General features: G+C 59.3%; 1 protein-coding gene across 3 annotated transcripts in view; it reads right to left on the reverse strand.

Annotated features, from left to right (window-relative positions):
- RASGEF1A (RasGEF domain family member 1A) overlaps positions 1–16312 on the reverse strand; it is a 78682-nt gene that overhangs the window by 778 nt on the left and 61592 nt on the right. For 2 of the 3 annotated variants that reach the window (XM_046654334.1, XM_046654332.1), the window contains exons 2-12: positions 11442–11642; positions 8033–8155; positions 5875–6012; positions 4771–4992; positions 4031–4105; positions 3502–3594; positions 2930–3032; positions 2764–2843; positions 1830–2021; positions 812–935; positions 212–284 (exon numbers count right to left, since the gene is read on the reverse strand). In XM_046654334.1, the coding sequence (XP_046510290.1) occupies positions 212–284; positions 812–935; positions 1830–2021; positions 2764–2843; positions 2930–3032; positions 3502–3594; positions 4031–4105; positions 4771–4992; positions 5875–6012; positions 8033–8155; positions 11442–11636 (1418 nt within the window). In that variant the 5' untranslated portion in view covers positions 11637–11642. The remainder of the gene's footprint in view (positions 1–211; positions 285–811; positions 936–1829; positions 2022–2763; positions 2844–2929; positions 3033–3501; positions 3595–4030; positions 4106–4770; positions 4993–5874; positions 6013–8032; positions 8156–11441; positions 11643–16312) is intronic. The other variant, XM_046654333.1, reaches the window with a different exon arrangement.

Consider the following 16312-nt stretch of genomic DNA (forward strand, 5'->3'; position numbering starts at 1 on the left):
ACCAAGGGGAGGAGTCAGGGACATTCAAACCCCAATCCCACTGACTGGCAGCCTGCACCAGGGATGCCTTCCCCGACCCAGCCTGTGCATAGGTGCGTTTTGCAAGGGGCAGATCATGCTTCCCTCTGCCCCGAGTCCTCTCCCTTCCTTGTAAACTCAGGCATGGGGCTGGTCTCAGGGGCTCATAAGACTGTCCCTGGAGTTCTCCTACCTGAGGGTCTTCCAGCTGTCCTTTTCCATGTGGTTCTCAGGACCTTCACTTTCAAAGGAGGCGATGAAGAGAGCTGAGAGATGGGAGGCCCCTTAGAACCCATGGCCACATGTGGTCAGTCTGCCTACTGCACCAGTTATCCCTTCTCAAACTCTCCCTTCTAGGGGTGCAGCTAGGCCTGGGAAGAAACTCCAGACCAAGGGGACAATGACCTCTGGCCTGAGTTCGTCCACAGGTCTCTGCTGTATGGGGTTCCAGGCCCTATGAAGCCTAGACCTCCTGGCTACCTATTTGGGGTCTCTGAGAAGTTTCCTAGTGCTGCAGCACGGACCCAACCCCATTCTGGCTCTCTCAAATGGCCTCTGGAGCCTCATCTCTTGTCCTTATTCTTCATCTGTCATCTGCCCACAACCCACCCTCATGCACTCACTCCTACGAGCTGAGCTTCCCCTTTGAAGCATGGGGATAACGATCAGGCCTGCCTCTGAGGGCGACCCCAAGAACTACACAGGCTGTGGACGGGGGGGGGGGGGGGGGCGGTCAGGGTGATGTGTACATTGTGGGGAGGTGGGCGTGCTGCCATGGAGAGGCAGCCCTCACCTTCCTCGCTGTAGATGGGTGCCGTGAGCAGGTAACTCTGAATCTTCTTGTCCTTCTCGAAGGGACACTCTACTTGTGTCCATGTCATGAACTCGTGGATCTGTCTGGAGATCTCCCAAAATTTCTGAAGGGGCAGAAGACCAACTGGATGTTCATTTATCACCTCAAGCTTGAAACCCTTGGTTAGGGCAGGGGATGCAGAGTCTAGTGTCAGTCTTCTGCTCACTTCCCTGGTCTCAGCGAGATGGGACAGTGGCCCTGCATAGCTGACTTCGTGGCCATGGAAGCACTTTGAACAGCATCAGAACCAGCAGGTGTCCCCAAGGCTACTCTCTCCTGCACTCTGCTTGGTCCAAAAGGCTGCAGGAGGGTCTGTGTCTCCCTTATGCGGGGACCCCAAGAGGGCCCCCTCTGTGACTCCAGGCTGAGGCAGGCATCCCAGCCATGCCCAGCACAGCACCGCCAATCAGAATACATCATGATCTCACTCTCTGGGGGGGCCTATATAAGAATCTCTCCGTCCCTCCCACCCCTCACCTGTGTGAGGTGAACACTGGGCAGTCCAACTCCCCCACATCTCCCCACTCATCTTTGTCTTACCCTCCCGGCTTTGGCCAAGTTCCCTTAGCTTCCATCTAGAATTCTGCTGCCCCTTCCTCCATGCCCGTGTGCCTTCTTGCCTCAAGCCTTTCTGACCCCCAAACCCCCGAGGGGTGCCGCTTTTCTGTGTAACTAGTGGGGTCAGCACTGGGACCAGGGTCCTGGGTAAATACAGGTTCCCTGGGTTACCAGCTCCGTAACCAGATCACCCACCCAGAAGGGCTGAGGCTGCCCTCACCCCTCAGACGGCACCCATGACCGACCCTGGAGCTTTCAGTCCTAAAGGCCCTCCTGCCACAGGGCTGCTGCCTTGCAGCTCTCATAGATTCTGCCTGACCTGAGGCAAGACCGGGTGGTCTGCCCACCCTGTGCTGGGACACCCTGGTCCCTCCCCTCAGACCACAAGGGCTGAACTCACCTTGAAGTTGATGTGCCCATTGGGCAGGTGGTTGGTGTGGATTTTGTGCAGGAAATAGATGTCCTTAACGAAAAGGTTGAACACAGGGATGACAATCTTCTCTCGGCTGCTGTTGGCCATCTGGGACCTCTGCGTGGCCCCCTGCAGGGCTGTGCGGTAGTTGCAGAAGTTGCTGGATGGGTCCATATGATGCTGTGGGCAGATGGGAGAATGTGGTGGGCCGCGCTCCCCCTGTGCCTCTCAGAACTGCTCAGGACGCCCCTTTGCAAAGCAGGAAACAGCTGATGGGGAAGGTACTTCCCCTCTGGGAGGTCTCAGACTGTCACCAGAAGAGGCCTCCTCTCCAGGAGTGAGCATAGGGAGGGAAGCCCAGAGGCACCTGGCTGAGCACCAGTCCAGGACCTTCCAGATTTGGGTCGGAGTGCCTCAGGAAAGCTGTAGAGAAGTTCACAGCTCACTCACACCTCTTCTCTGCCCTGCAGAGCCTGGGTCTCACCTCCTGCATTTTGAAACCTTCCTTTGCCCCTTTACTTAGAGTGACACCTCCCAAACCTAAACAGCTCCAAGACATACATTTGGGCAAAAAGTGGATTCTACAATCAAATGCATCTGGCGTAAACATACCTGTCAGCCCCTGGGCCACTCAGATAATCCAGCACCACGGGAAGTCGGGCCAGGAGAAGGCCCGTCTCTGCTTAGTCAGCATCGCCCAATAGGAGGCTCATGGCCCACTTTAGCCGACTCTTTACTAACCCCTCCCCAGAACTTGCTCTAGGTGATGAAAGGCCGAGGAGAGCTGAAGCTACCTGCCTCCTGAGGGCTGCCCAACACCAGACTGAACTGTGAGTGACAGGTCCTGAGTAAGGGGGCTGAGCATGATGGGAGGCCCACCCTCCTCCTCAGGCCAGTGCAGGATGAGGCTTGGGGTACCTACCTCCAAGACATCAAACTTGGCAGTCTTGACTTTGGACCACGTTTTCTTCAGCCTCGCCACAGGACTGAGGTTCATGCCAGCTGCAGGGGACAGCAGGTAGGGTCAGGGCTAGGGAGGCAAGCCATGCAGAAGCTGCATGGGAAGCCCCTGGGGCCCAGACACTCACAGATGATGGCCATCATGGAGTTGAAGTTCCCGATGTTGAAACACTCCCGGGCCACGTCAATGAAGAACTCCAGCATGCGGGTCCGGTGCTTCTTCTTCACCACCTAGAGGGTGGTCAGACCCGGTGTGAGCCCCACCAGGGGGCTGTCCCCTCCAGCACCAGTCCCTGAAGGGCAGCCTGGACAGGAGCTGCCCTGTGCCCACCGAGCTGGCAGACCCGGGGTGGGGGAATGCTCACTGGCTGCAGAGGCAGGAAACGCAGCTGTGGCATTTTCAGTGCTGGGTAGAGGGGCAGGAGGGCGGGCTGAGAGGACCAAGGGAGCCCTGAATGAGCTCGCAGCCTGCGCTAGGCACAAGGTGCACTCCACGGATGGGTCTCTGTTGTAATTTAAGGCATCAATGTTGGACGGGGCATGGCGGGGGAGGGTGGCACCTCCAAGGCCCTGGCAATGGAGACTTCCTGTCTCCACTGTCAAAGTCATCCAAGGGGGGCAGGAATTGGAGCCTTGGGGAGCACTGCGGGGTCGGGGAGGAGAGAGCACCTCTCCACCGTGCCTACCATGCAGCGCTTACCCGACACACCTCGGTGGCCACTAGCATGCTGAGGCAGTTGAACCAGTTGTCATAGGCCTCCAGGCTGTAGGTCTTGGTCAGGTCCCCTCGGCACTAGGGGGACACAGCAGGTCACAGGGAGACCAAGGACTCTGTCGGCAAGTGCTCTCCCAGCCCTAACCCCAGAACCAAGGAGCAGGACCCGTGGCCAGAGGAGGAGATGGGGTGGGGGCAGCTAGACAGATGCCCTTGGCTGGCCCAAGTTTCCCAGGATGACTGCCCCCCTGGTCCCCCAGGGCTAGGCTTAGAGGTCAGGCTGGCTCCCCAGGCCCCTGGGAACACTGGGCCCCCTCCCAGCAGGCATCACCCTGCGTGGCTGTCCACTGACCCCCTGAAGCAGGCACCAGGAGGCCAGATCCATGTCCATCAGGTTGCGGGCCTGACACTCTGGGGGCGCTCAGGTGTGCTAGATGAGGCCCCCACCCACTCTGCATGGGGTATAGGTGCCAGGCCCACCCTCAGGTCACCAGAGCACAGTGCAGCCCCTCACCCTGTGCTTGTCCCGAGAGTCCATGTGGCTGACAATCTGCATCAGGTCCTCAGGGTGAATGCTGCTGACCCTCTCCTGGGGCGAAGTGGGGAGAGAGCACAGGAGGGGTGACAAGCCTGCCATCCTCAGGCAGGCCCCATACTCGGGGGGGTAGGGCATGTTCAGAGCAGCACTTAGGACCTCCCTGTAGGCATGCACCACAGCTGCTCCTTGATAGGGCACCAAGCCAGGGGGCAGGCCTTGCCCAGGCCCCACCTAAATGTACCTTAGGGTCTAGAAGGCCCCCCCTGGGAAGGGAGGAAACAGGACTGTGTGGGAGTGAGGCGGAAGCCTTGGAGCAATGGCTGCTATGTGCAGGGTAACTTCCCAGCACAGGACACAGGCAGGATGAGGTGACGGGGCAGAGAAAGTGGCTCTCCCTCTCAAAGCCTGTCACCTCCTCCCAGGCTGGTCCTCTATCCTGGGACCTCTGTGGTCCCCGTTGCCCCAGCTCCTCCCATTAACATAGCACTGCCTTGATCCTGGGGACCCAGGCACAGAGAAACACATTGCTCAAGTGGACACCTGCCAGAGGCAGTGGTTGGAGCTAGCAAGTGGGCTTCACCTGACACCCCAGTCTGACTGGCAGGGGACACACCATGCAGCACTATGTTGAGAAACATGCCCAGGGTCCAGTGGCCCACAGCATCAGTGAGTGCACCACCAGCCCCATCCTGGGAAGGGGGCACTGCAGCACTGACCAGTTCAATATGAGTCAGCTGCTGGGCCAGCACCAAGGGGTCACAGCACACGCCCAGGATGTCCTTCTGAGCAGCTGGCGGCTTGGCCTTGAGGATAGGCCCTTTGTCCATGGCCGGTGAGCGGAGCTTCTCCCGCAGCTCCTGAAGCTGGCTTCGGGCAGCCAGCGACAGCAGCAGGCTCTGCGTCATTTGGGCGATGGCCTTCTTCACTGTGCCATTCTCCTGCAGGGGACAGGGGGTGATGAAGGTGCCGGCGTGGGCTGGCAGTAACACCACTACTTCTCCAGAGGGACCCATCTCATCTCCAGGGATGGGCCTAACTTTGAACCCACATCCCCTATGTAACCCTGCCATGGGTGCTTAGGCCTTTGATGACACAGAGGGGTAGTGTGGGGCTCTCTGAGGACCTCTGGGGAGGGTGGGCTCAGCTAGCTGTCCTGTGGGGAAGAGAGCTGAGGGCCAGGGGTAGGCTTTCGGGTCTGAGAAGCACGGCTTTCCCAGTAATAGCCAACTGAGGTACTTCTTGTGGCCTTCCCACAGTAGGATGACAGCATCCAGAAGGGCTTTCTCTGGGACAAAGATCCTTCGCTCCGTGGGTAGGGGCAGCCCTGCTCCCAAGCTCTCCCTAGGCTTTCTGAGACCTCTGGGCAGACAGAAGCTGCTGAGCACACAGAGCACTTCCATCGTCGAGGCCCAGCCAGCCCAGGCTCCCTCTCGGCTCTCCAGGTTTCCTGTCTCCTCTGCAGGCCAAGAGCCAGCTGGGAGCCATAAAAAGGCAGACAGGCTCTTACAACTTCTTAACTATGCCCACACTCCACCCACCCAAAGGCTAGGAGAGGGTGGGGCCTGGGCTCATTCTAGCCCACCACTCGGGCCACAGGGTCTCCCACTTGCAGAGGGTGCCCAGGGCCAGTCTGGCCTGTTGCTGGCCAGCTGAGCTGTTTTCTTGGGGGGTTTGGAGGGGCAAAATGGAGCCACGCAGCACTCCTCTTGGGGGAGTGACAGCAAAGCTGTCCCTGAAGACTCACTCTCCTGTGAGAGTAGACCCTCCCTGGGACATAGACCCAGGGAGTTCTGCCAGGGTTCAAGGAGGGAGGACCTCACCTCGTCACACTGCGTGACCCGGTGGGTGATGGCCTTCAGTTCCACCATGGCCTTCTCATCCTGGAAGTCATAGGGGAAGGCCTCTGTCCACTCCTTTAGCAGCTGCACGATCTTGGCTGAGAAAGACTTCAGCTTGGCCTGGGGAAGTGGGGGACAGAGTGAGGTCTGACCCTCCAGAGTGGGCGACAAGATGACAAGTGGTTCAAGTCCCCCACCCCTGCCCCGGTCTGTAACATCCCCCACCCATCTCCCTGCAGGACCTGCGACCCCCGCCCCAAGCTGGGTCCCTGGGAAGAGACGTGACCCACCCAGTCCACCTGCAGTTTTATCATACCTGCTTTGTTTCATATTCCCCTTAAGGCAGCTCTCTTTGTCACATAAATAAATTCATTTTCAAAAAACTTATCACTACCATGACATAGAAAACTAATTTCATTTGCTGTAATTATAAGTTACCCACAAAAAAGAACACAATAAAAAGCAAGCAAAATCACTAACATTAAACGAGTCTCTCGCCTGCCCCCTCTCGGTTACAGGCAGGTTGGCAAGTGCTGGGAACTGGTGCCGACTGGAGGTGACCTCCTCCAACTTCGTGTCACGGTGGGCGGTCCGGGCCCCCTGCTGTCGCCCCAGGTCCACACACACGCATACAGCCCGCGGAGGGGGAGCCGGACGCTCAGTGCCCAGCCCGCACTGTCCTGCCAAACGCCCACGTGGGCCCAAACCTCTCCTGTGCCCGCCGAGGCTCCTCCCTGGCCCTGACCAGCCCCCTGCCGGCCCGTACCTGCCCGACTTCGACTGCCCTGGCTCCTGGGGCCGGCCTCGGCCCTCAGGACCCGGCTCTCACACCACCCAACACTCCACCCTGCATCTTCCCACCCCCGTCTGCCCACGCTGCTGCCACCAACCCACCTGATGCTCTCCTCACCCCGGCCACGCCCCCAGCCCTAGCCATGCCCCACGCTCCCAGCCCGTCCTTTAGTGTTGGCTTCCCAGCCTGGTAGAGTCTTTCCCAGCTGGCCCCCTCCTCCCTGCAGCCACTCCTCCTTGCCAGAGTTCCATGCACCTGGCATTCCCAGGGGCCCTGCTGACACTTCCCCCAGATGCTACAGCACCCCACATTGAGCAGAAGCCGGAACCCAGAATTCCCTCCTCAGAGGCCCTGCCCTGCCTGTCACCATGGGACAGAGGATGGCTGCTCACCCCAGGCTCCTCTCAGGCTTCTACTGTCCCCACACTGACCCTTGGCCTAGAATTTCATCCCCCAACTCACCCTGCTCTGGCTTATTTCCACCTGTCCCTTCAGGACCCCTTCCTGACCCCCAGGCTGTGGACAGCGTCTGTGTCTGTCCCTGCCCAGTGGCACCCCAGGTCAGGGCCCCTCTGGAGAGGAGACTCTGAGGGGGGGGTCAGGCGTTCACAGGCCTTTGCTGCAACAGGCGGCCTTGTGGAGGGGACGTGGAGGGGAGGGTCATCAGCAAACCAGGACAGGCCCTGCTCTGCTGCAACCCAGACTAGGCCCTGCCAGCTCTTTGACAGCATACCCACCACACCTTCTTCTGCACCAGACCCCAGGCTTCTAAAAGCCTCACCCCATGTCCCTGCTCCCAGGGCCTGAGAGACAGCAGTGGCTTCCTGACCATCCTGACTGCCCAAAGCCTGGCTCAATCAGAAGAGACAACAGTAGCAAACAGCCCTATTTGAGTCACTGAAAACTCCTATTGAGTAGGCACCAGCCTGAGGGTGCTGCCACCCGACCCGGCTTAGAGGGGCAATGACCCAGGCCCCACTGGCTGCTTTTCTACCAGCTATAGCCAGACCTTCCATTTTGGGTGTCCTAGCACTGACCAGGAGAGCTGGCAGAGCTGTCTGCGAGAGGGGGTAGGGGGCGTGCCCACCGACAGCAGTTACTTCCCACCTCCTGGGAGGTGTGCTCAGCTCTGAGTGCAGCCCTCCTCTGGACCCCGGGGGGAGCCACACCACAGGTGTGCCAGGAGGCCAGAGGTAAGCCAACCTGCCCCCATCAGGGAGGGACCCAGGGTGGACTCAGCCAGACCCTGTCCTGCCAGCTTACTCTGACCATGCTTCTCTCCCTAGCGTGAGCCAGAGGAGTAGCGAGGGGCAGAGAGACGGGCAGCTTCCCATCAGCAGATTTTACCTTCTCCGACACGGCCTCCAGCTGCTGCCTCTGCTCCAGGCAGATCTGCCCTACACGGGCCAGCAGGTCATGAGGGGGGATGAAGACCCGGGAGCTCAAGAGAAACGTAAAGATGTATGTCCTCTGAAGGAAAGAGACAGGGAGAGAGGGTGAAGATTGGGTCAGGCTTGGCGTGGCCCCCCAGGTGTGGCCACAGCCTCTCCTCGACCTGGTCCAACCGCCTCCCAGCCCAACATCACCATCCAGCGGCCATGCCTTCTCCTGCATGGTTTACATCACCTTGAATGCCCTTCCTTCTCACTGCTACCCAAATCCTGTCCACCTTGCAAGGCACAGATCAAACCCCACTTCGCAGCACCTCTCAGAGGCCTCCCCTGACAGGCTTGGCTCCTGGCAGTCTTATTCTGCTAGGATTCTCCCCTGCCCTCGGTCCTACCCCATGATGGGGATTGAACCCAGTCTTGGATGTTGGTGGGACTCTGGACCTGTGTGAGCCTGTTGCCCAACCCAACTGGGGCAGGGGTGCTCCCCGGGTTGGGCTCCAAGCCCGCTGCTTCTCCAGATCCTCACTGGCTTTGCCCAGGGCCAGCGGGGTGGGGCCTCATCCAGGGGGCAGGGCAGGGCCTCCTCAGCCCCTGTTGCAAGCCCCCATGCAGTTGCTACCAGGCTGTGGGCCTTGTCCCCACCTGCCACACCAGGGCCCCTCTGTCCCAGGTCAACACGCCCCTCGTCACCGGGCTGTGTGGTGCAGGCTCTGAGGCGTCCTCATGATCTGGACTGAAAGGTGGCAGAGAGCAGGGCCCAGGGCTGAGGGTTCTCCAAAGGCTCTCGTCGGGTGGGGGTCAGTGCCTGTGGGATCTCCACACTGGGCCCTGCCTGCAGACGGGGCGGACGTGGGGGTTGGGGAGGCTGCTTGGGGCTCTCCCGGGGACTCTGCTCCCACATGGCTGCTGCAGGCTGGGGCTCAGGACCCTCCACTCCCCTTCCAGGCCCAAAGGAGCACGTGTTCCTTGCTGCAGCCCAAAGCAAGCTGGGCTGTGTTTGCTGGGAGCACAGGCCTCATGGGACAGGCCTCAGGGCCTCAGGTCCTCACTACCCCCATGAAGCACTCAGAGGATAGAGGGGGAGGCTCTCCCTCGCACAGCAGGGGTTCCTCTAACCACCCCCAAACTTCCCATGCCCTATCCCCAGACTGTGCAGCACAGGCGCTCAGGGGTCCCATCTGGTCTGTGGTCCCCTTTCTAGCAAATGGTTCAACCCTGTGAGGAAAGGCACCCAGGTGTCACACCTTGGAGTTGTTAGCCAAAGGCAAGAAGAAAATCCAGAGAGGAGCCATGTGTTTCCCAGGAGAAGCACGGAAACTGACCTGTGTCCCCGGCTGCCCACGTATGCAGGGCAGGGCAGTGAGGGAGGGCAGGAAACCCAGGAGCTGGCGGAGGAGCCGACGCCCAGCTGGACTCTCTGGGCTCCCCATTTCTGCCCCCGCCACCCCTTTGTTCTCTCCTGGGAAGCACGATCCCAGGGCACAGTGCTTTGGGGGTGACACTGTGTGACAGTTGGCTAAGGAGACCACTCTGGGACACACCTAAAAGAGGCTCAGCCGGCCCAGTGGCTCAGTGGTTAAGTGCACACATTCTGCTTCGGAGGCCCGGGGTTCGCCCGTTTGGATTCCAGGTGCGGACATGGCACCGCATGGCAAGCCACGCTGTTGTAGGCGTCCCACATATAAAGTGGAGGAAGATGGGCACAGATGTTAGCTCAGGGCCAGTCTTCCTCAGCAAAAAGAGGAGGATTGGCAGCAGATGTTAGCTCCGGGCTAATCTTCCTCAAAAAAAGAAAAAAAATGTCCTTGGTTTTAGGAAAGATAAAATCTTTAAAAACAAAAACAAGGGGCTGGCCCCGTGGCCGAGTGGTTAAGTTCGCGCGCTCCGCTGCAGGCGGCCCAGTGTTTCGTTAGTTCGAATCCTGGGCGCGGACATGGCACTGCTCATCAGACCACGCTGAGGCAGCGTCCCACATGCCACAAGTAGAAGAACCCACAACGAAGAATACACAACTATGTACCGGGGGGCTTTGGGGAGAAAAAGGAAAAAATAAAATCTTTCAAAAAAAAAAAAAAGGTTTAAAAAAAAAAAACAAAAACAAAAACAAAAACAAAAGGGGGCCGGCCCCATGGCCAAGTGGTTAAGTTCGTGTGCTCTGCTTCGGTGGCCCAGGTTTGGCCAGTTCGAATCCTGGGCGTGGACATGGCACCGCTCCTTAGGCCATGCTGAGGCGGCATGCCACATGCCACAACTAGAAGGACTCACAACTAAAAATACACAACTATGTACCTGGAGATTTGGGAGAAAAAGGAAAAATAAAATCTTTAAAAATAAAAAAAAGAGGGGAGGCTCCTCCCACAAGGTCACTGCCCCAAGACCAGCACTGGGGCGGGAGGACCCTTCCCTGGGCTTCTTCAGGGCCTCGGGTCCCCTCTTCCTGGCTCTGCCACCTGGGCCCTCAGCTGCCATGTCTACACCACCAACACCAGCCCCCGCCAGGCCCTGAGAGAGTTTACGGGATGGATGCGAGGACAGACAAAAGATAGACAGAGCCCTAGGAGGAAGGGAGGCAGCCTGACATGTGGGGTAGGCCAGGAACCCTAGGAGCTGAGTTGACTCCAGCACCATCAGATAAAAGCTGGAGGGTGGAGGGGGACAATACCTCACAGCTCTGCCCTCAGGAGGGAGGGGACACCGGGAGGAGGCTGGCGCAGCTCAACTCTGCAGAGGGAACAAGCAAGCCCAACACCACTGCTGCTAAGAGACGTCATCTGTCACCTATGGAGGCATTAGGGAAGCCACACATGACAAGGGAACTCTTTCTCTCTGTTCTAAGTATGTACCAGTGCCATCCTGAGGTGACAATGGAGGATGTGGATTGTTGTTGAAGGCCAGCCCTGCCTGCGGGCATGTGCCCTGGGATCTGCATGCCAGCAAAGCTGTCCCCTCTGGTTCTGGACTATGGAGGTTACCAGTTGAGACACAGGACACGTGCTGGGTGGCCCCTCACCAGGACCCCGAGGTGCTGGCCTTGCTCTTGAGACTCCTGTTTCTCCCCCAGGAGAACTCAGGCTCCTGCTCTGGTCCCTCATGTGTCTGCTTCCTTGTGCCACCAGGGCCATCTCCCACCTGCCTGGGAGCAGCAGGGAAGTCACTGCAGGTTCCTCTCACCTAGGCTGGGGCGGGGAGCAGGGTAGGAGGCAAGGAAGGCAGAGGAGGTGGGGCTGGGGCTCCTCGCTGCCCTGCCCTCCCCTGCTGCCCCCTCCTGCTCCATCTGGGCCTCCCTCCCTGTCCCAGAAGCAGCCTCTCCTGGAGCCCAGGTCACTCCCACCAGTCACACCCCTCTCCAGGCTCCAGGCACTCACGTCAGGGTAATAGTCCACCGTGGGGACCAGGTGCTCCATCAAGGCCTCCAGCGACCCGGAGATGAGGCGACCATCTTGAAAGATGAGGTCCCCGGAGCCGCTGGCCCCGCCTCCTCGCTCCCCCATGCTGGGCTGCCCCTGTCCGCTACAGCTGGGCCCGAGGATGCTGGAGAAGACGACGGATGTCTGGGGCATAGTTTCCTGAGAGAGAAGAACGAGGCCATGAGGCATCAAAGGCGCCTCCACTAGGCCCTCCTCCAGGCCAGCCTGCAGCCGGCGTGGGTGCAAATGCATGGTGAGAGCCCCTGAGGGCCAGCAGGGGCATCATTAGATAGCTCAGGTGGGCAGGCGGGCCCCTCAGTGGCCCGCAGCCACCGGGTGTCTCATAAATGATTCTTCAGCACCTGCTCCATGCATACCAGGCCTCAGTCCATGGGCCTGGACACACAGGGCCCTGCCTCCTAGGGGGATATCCCAGGGGAAGAAGAGAAGCTACAGAGAAAAACAACGCCCAGGAGGAATACACAGAGCATGAGGGTGGTGGTCAAGGCAGCCTCAGGTGGGTGGCTTTGGGACAGACTGATAGTGTTAGCTGTGCAGCTTCCTGGGATAAGAAAGAAAAGTTCTAGGCATAAGGAACAGCAGGTGCCAAGGTCCTGAGGCCAGTGTGTGTGGAGGGGATAAGGAGAGAAATTGGTCTGAGGAGTAATGGGCCAGGCCATGCACACCGGGGCCCTGGGTGCGGCATGCTGTTTCTCCAACTGAGACAGAATGCATGGGGGCTCAGAGCGCAGGAGCAACCTGACTTAGGGCGAAGGTCACCATGGCTGTCATGTGCAGACCCAGCAAGAGAGGGATCTGAAAACCAAGGAGAGACTGCTCAGGTCAGGTGGTAGCAGAGGGGGAGGGGAGCAGGATCAACTGAACTCTGTGAAGCATGGCTCTGGCCCGAGAGCCTGCCCAGTGTGGGGAAGAGCATTAGGGTGGGCTTTGGGGAAAGATCTGGAACTTGCTTTTGGACACATTAAATTTGAAATGCCTGTTAGCCACAGATCTCGGGCAGCAGTCTGGGGCCCGCTGCTCCCACTGTGGGGGCACGCACACTGTCCTGGCCCAGTGTGGCGGGGGCTGAGGTCTCCCACTCTCGCTGCAGCAGGCCTCTTCTGGGAGCTTTCCTGAGGCCCAGGAGAGCCTGCAGCCCTCGGGGACTCCCATCGCCTGAGGCGGCCGGCCGCCCGGAGGGTCAGCATGATGCCCATTTGCCAGCAGAGGCCCCACTTGCTCAGCTAGTCCCAGCCCTGGAGGGCAGCCGGGCTGAGGTCGGAGTGGAGGCGCTGGGCCTTCCTGCCTTGGCGGGGGCCACAGCCAGGCTGTGCCCTCTCAGGTCACTGGCCAGCAGGTCCCACAGCCCCAGCACCTGCCTCCCCAGGGAACCATGCTGCCCTCCCTCTTAGGAGGAGGGCTGCCTCCTCATGCCTGGGGAGTTAGAAAGTGTACATATCCTCCGAGGACCCCCAAAGCCCTCAGTGCTGACCTTGCCGTTGATGCCACTGCCCCCAGGCCAGCCTGCTCTCTGACCAGGACCAGGGCAAGCCTCTGAGCATTCTGGCCTCAGTTTCCCCACTGCGCAGAAGAGCAAATGGTAGCCATGATGATTTCACTGCCATGAGAGGGCCCCAGGCTGCACAAGCAGGGCTGACTCCCACCCACAGCACATCAACGGAGCCGCACACCAGAGGAAAAGGGCACCCAGCCAAACAACGCTGGTTTCCCTGCCAAACACCTGAAGGTCACCTTGGAATCCTCGGAAAACCCTTTGTAAAGAGGAAGGAGCTCAAAGGAATTCCCCAGGACAAGGCTGGAGTTGGAATGTCTGTGGACCCAGGCTCTGCTGCCCTCACTCCAGGATGCAGGTTCGGACTCACAGAACACTCCCGTCTGCACACTCTCAGGCCCCACAGTGTCAGAAGCCTGTGAGAAACTCCGGCAGGCCCACCACCTGTGCTTTAACAAGCCCTGCGGTGGTTCTATCTTGTCATTTTTTAAATAACTGTTTTTTAGTGCAAACAGGCTGTTCTTAAATCAGCATGTTTCTATATAAAAGCACAGTGAAGAAGCAGGAGCCCCAGGGCTGGGCCTGTGTACAGAAGCACAACCACCATCTAGCGGGTCACCTGTGAGGGTGGGCTTCAAGGCAGGAGCCCAGAACCCCCTCGGGGAATGGGCAGACCCCACTAGGGCCATGCAGGACCACCCCAGCATCTCCCCTGCCCCAGGACCCACCCAGGGATGCTGGCTGGGGCTTTGTCTCTCTGAACAGGTATCCTGCCCACATATCACTCCTCTCCCTCCTCCTCTGTGCACTGAGTCCCTGGGGTCCTGGGGAACCCCCAGAGCCCCTTCCTTGCCCCTCACTTCAGTCCCTGGTAGAGCCCACCCCTCCCAGTCATGAGCACTGCAGGGAGTGTCTTGAGGCTCAGGGCCAAGTGGGAGGAGGAGGTTCCCGGAGTGGGGTGTCCTGGGCAGGAATTTAGAGCACCCTCAGGTTTGAATCTCTGCAACAGACTCGCTCCTTGTTTCTGGACAAGTCTATCCAGCCTCAATTTCCCCAGCTGTTAAATGAGGTGACTCCCGCTGAGCCCTCTACCTGGCACCTCTGCGGACGCCCCTCTTAGCACTGTGGTCCCTTCTGTCTTTGCACGTGGGGTCCTCCTCTCCCATCCCAGCAAGAAAAGGAACTGTGACTTCTAGCCACACACCTGTGTGTCCATCACCACTAACTGGTCCCCTTCTCTGGCCACTCAGAGCAGAGCTCCCAGGAAATCTGGGCTCACATCTTGGGAGCGAACACACAGCAAAGGCAATCACAATAAGAAAACAGCAGCTGAGACCCTGAGCACCTTGTACGCACCACCAGCGACACTAATGCTAGAGCCGGATAATCTCCTTAACCCTCACAATGACCCATGAGAGAAACTGTTATTCTCTGCAGGCTGCAGAGGAGGACAAGGCACCAAGAGGCTAAGTAACTGCCCCAGGTCACACAGCTAGACTGCAGCAGTGCCAGGATGGCAGGAAAGGCAGGCAGGGAGGCCTGAGTCTGAGCCTGGCTCAGCCACTTGTAGCTTCATCAGAATCCTCAACCTCTTGGAGCCTGAATTTCATCTGTAAAATGGGCACAGGGAGCGCTCCTTCAGAGATTTGCTGGGAGGATTAAATGAGCCCACTGTGTACAGAGCTGCTCACTAGACGTGGAATCACCTCCCCACTGAGGACCCGACTCCCACAGCTGTGCCTGCTCCGCACGCCCCGCCCCAGGCCATGTGGGTGCCCAGGACACAGAAGCGCTGGATTATTCTAGACACACTGACCTTGGAGGCCCCCAGAGAGCCAGACCCTCGCGGATGCTCTAAAGCAGGTGCATGGCCAGAGCCACAGCGTCAGAATCCCCAGGAATCTGTCAGTAGTGTCTCTTCTCCGAGTCAGAACTCACCGGTTTTCGGGGTTTAAGATCCTCTCCTAAAGCTTCGCTGTTCTGAGTGCAGCCCGGACCAGCAGCGCCATCACCTGGTCGGTTGTTAAAATGCAGGCCCCAGAGTTCTAGCCGAGGCTGCTAGGTCAGGCCCGCGTCCTCACCGGAGCTAGTCCCTTTGAGGGGTTCAGCCTGCAGGTGAGGAGAGCCAGCTTCCCCTGGGTCAGTGCCGCTCAGCTCTGGCTGCACACCAGAATCACCTGGGGAGTTTTAAAGAAACCACTTTGCCCACCTCCCACTCCAATAATTCTGATTTAAGTGTCCTGGGGTACAGCCAGGGACTGAGGTTTTTCAAGGTTTTCCAGATGAAAATAGGAGCAGGAAGCACAGGGAGCTCTCTCCTGCCTCAGCCACTTCTGACGCATCCAGACCCGTTTGCACGCTGTGGTCACGGACACTCAGCGGAGAGCTCCAGAAGCCTCCTGAGTCCAGCCCAGGGGTGGGGAGGATAGAGCACCAGCTTCTGTAGGGCCAGAGGATGAAGCCCATGGGGACCGCAGCTCTGCCCCCAGTCGGCTGGGGCAGGCCGGCCTGGACGCTGCAGCAGCCCTTCTGGGGAGAGTGGGGTCAGACTAGCACCCAGGCTGCCTCCTTGCAGCTCCTCCTCTGTTCAGGCAGGAAGACAAGCACCTTCTAATTATAGACGCAGTCGGCTCACAGCAAGGCAAGTGAACGTGATTCACCTCTCCTAGAAGACAGGCCTGGGAGCTGCCTGCCGCCTGCAGGGCCAGGTGGGTGCAGGGCAGGCCCAGGTACCCAGGTGCAGGAGGGAGAGGGCTGGCTGCGGGCTCAGGGGCAGCAGCCATGGGCTAGCACCTGCCTGTTTCATACCTGGGTTTACTTGGCTCTCTGGGGGCACTGTTGAGGAAGGGGTCCTCCCTGCATCTGGGCCCAAATCCTCCTGGCCGAGCCTAAAAGGGTGCCAGGTGAGGAGGCCACACTCGTTGCCCCTGCACAGGTGGAGCAGCACTGTGAGGGTCCGGGGAGGCAAAGAGGGCTGGCGGGGCAGAGGCTGAGGCCCAGGGGCCCTTTGCTACCTGCCTGGATGAGCTGCCACCATCAGTGTCCCGCGTTCTGGCTGTAGGGGAGGTGGGCCAGGCAGGCAAAGCAACAAGGTGCAGGGCTTGGTGCGGCTGCACTGCTGCCCCCTCTAGCTTTCCGCCCCCTCCCAGGGCTCCCCCCACCGCTCTACCTATCCGGCCCTCCCCACTCAGCCCAAGCTCCTCCATCTGCCACATCTCCTGCTGCTCCCCAGAGCACGAGTGGCTGCAGTGGGGTCCTGCACGTACGCCTGCTTCAGGGCTCACGCCTGCTCCCTGCCATGGTCCAGCACAGACAA

The sequence above is a fragment of the Equus quagga genome, chromosome 2 (genome assembly GCF_021613505.1).
Source record: "Equus quagga isolate Etosha38 chromosome 2, UCLA_HA_Equagga_1.0, whole genome shotgun sequence".
NCBI lineage: Eukaryota > Metazoa > Chordata > Mammalia > Perissodactyla > Equidae > Equus > Equus quagga.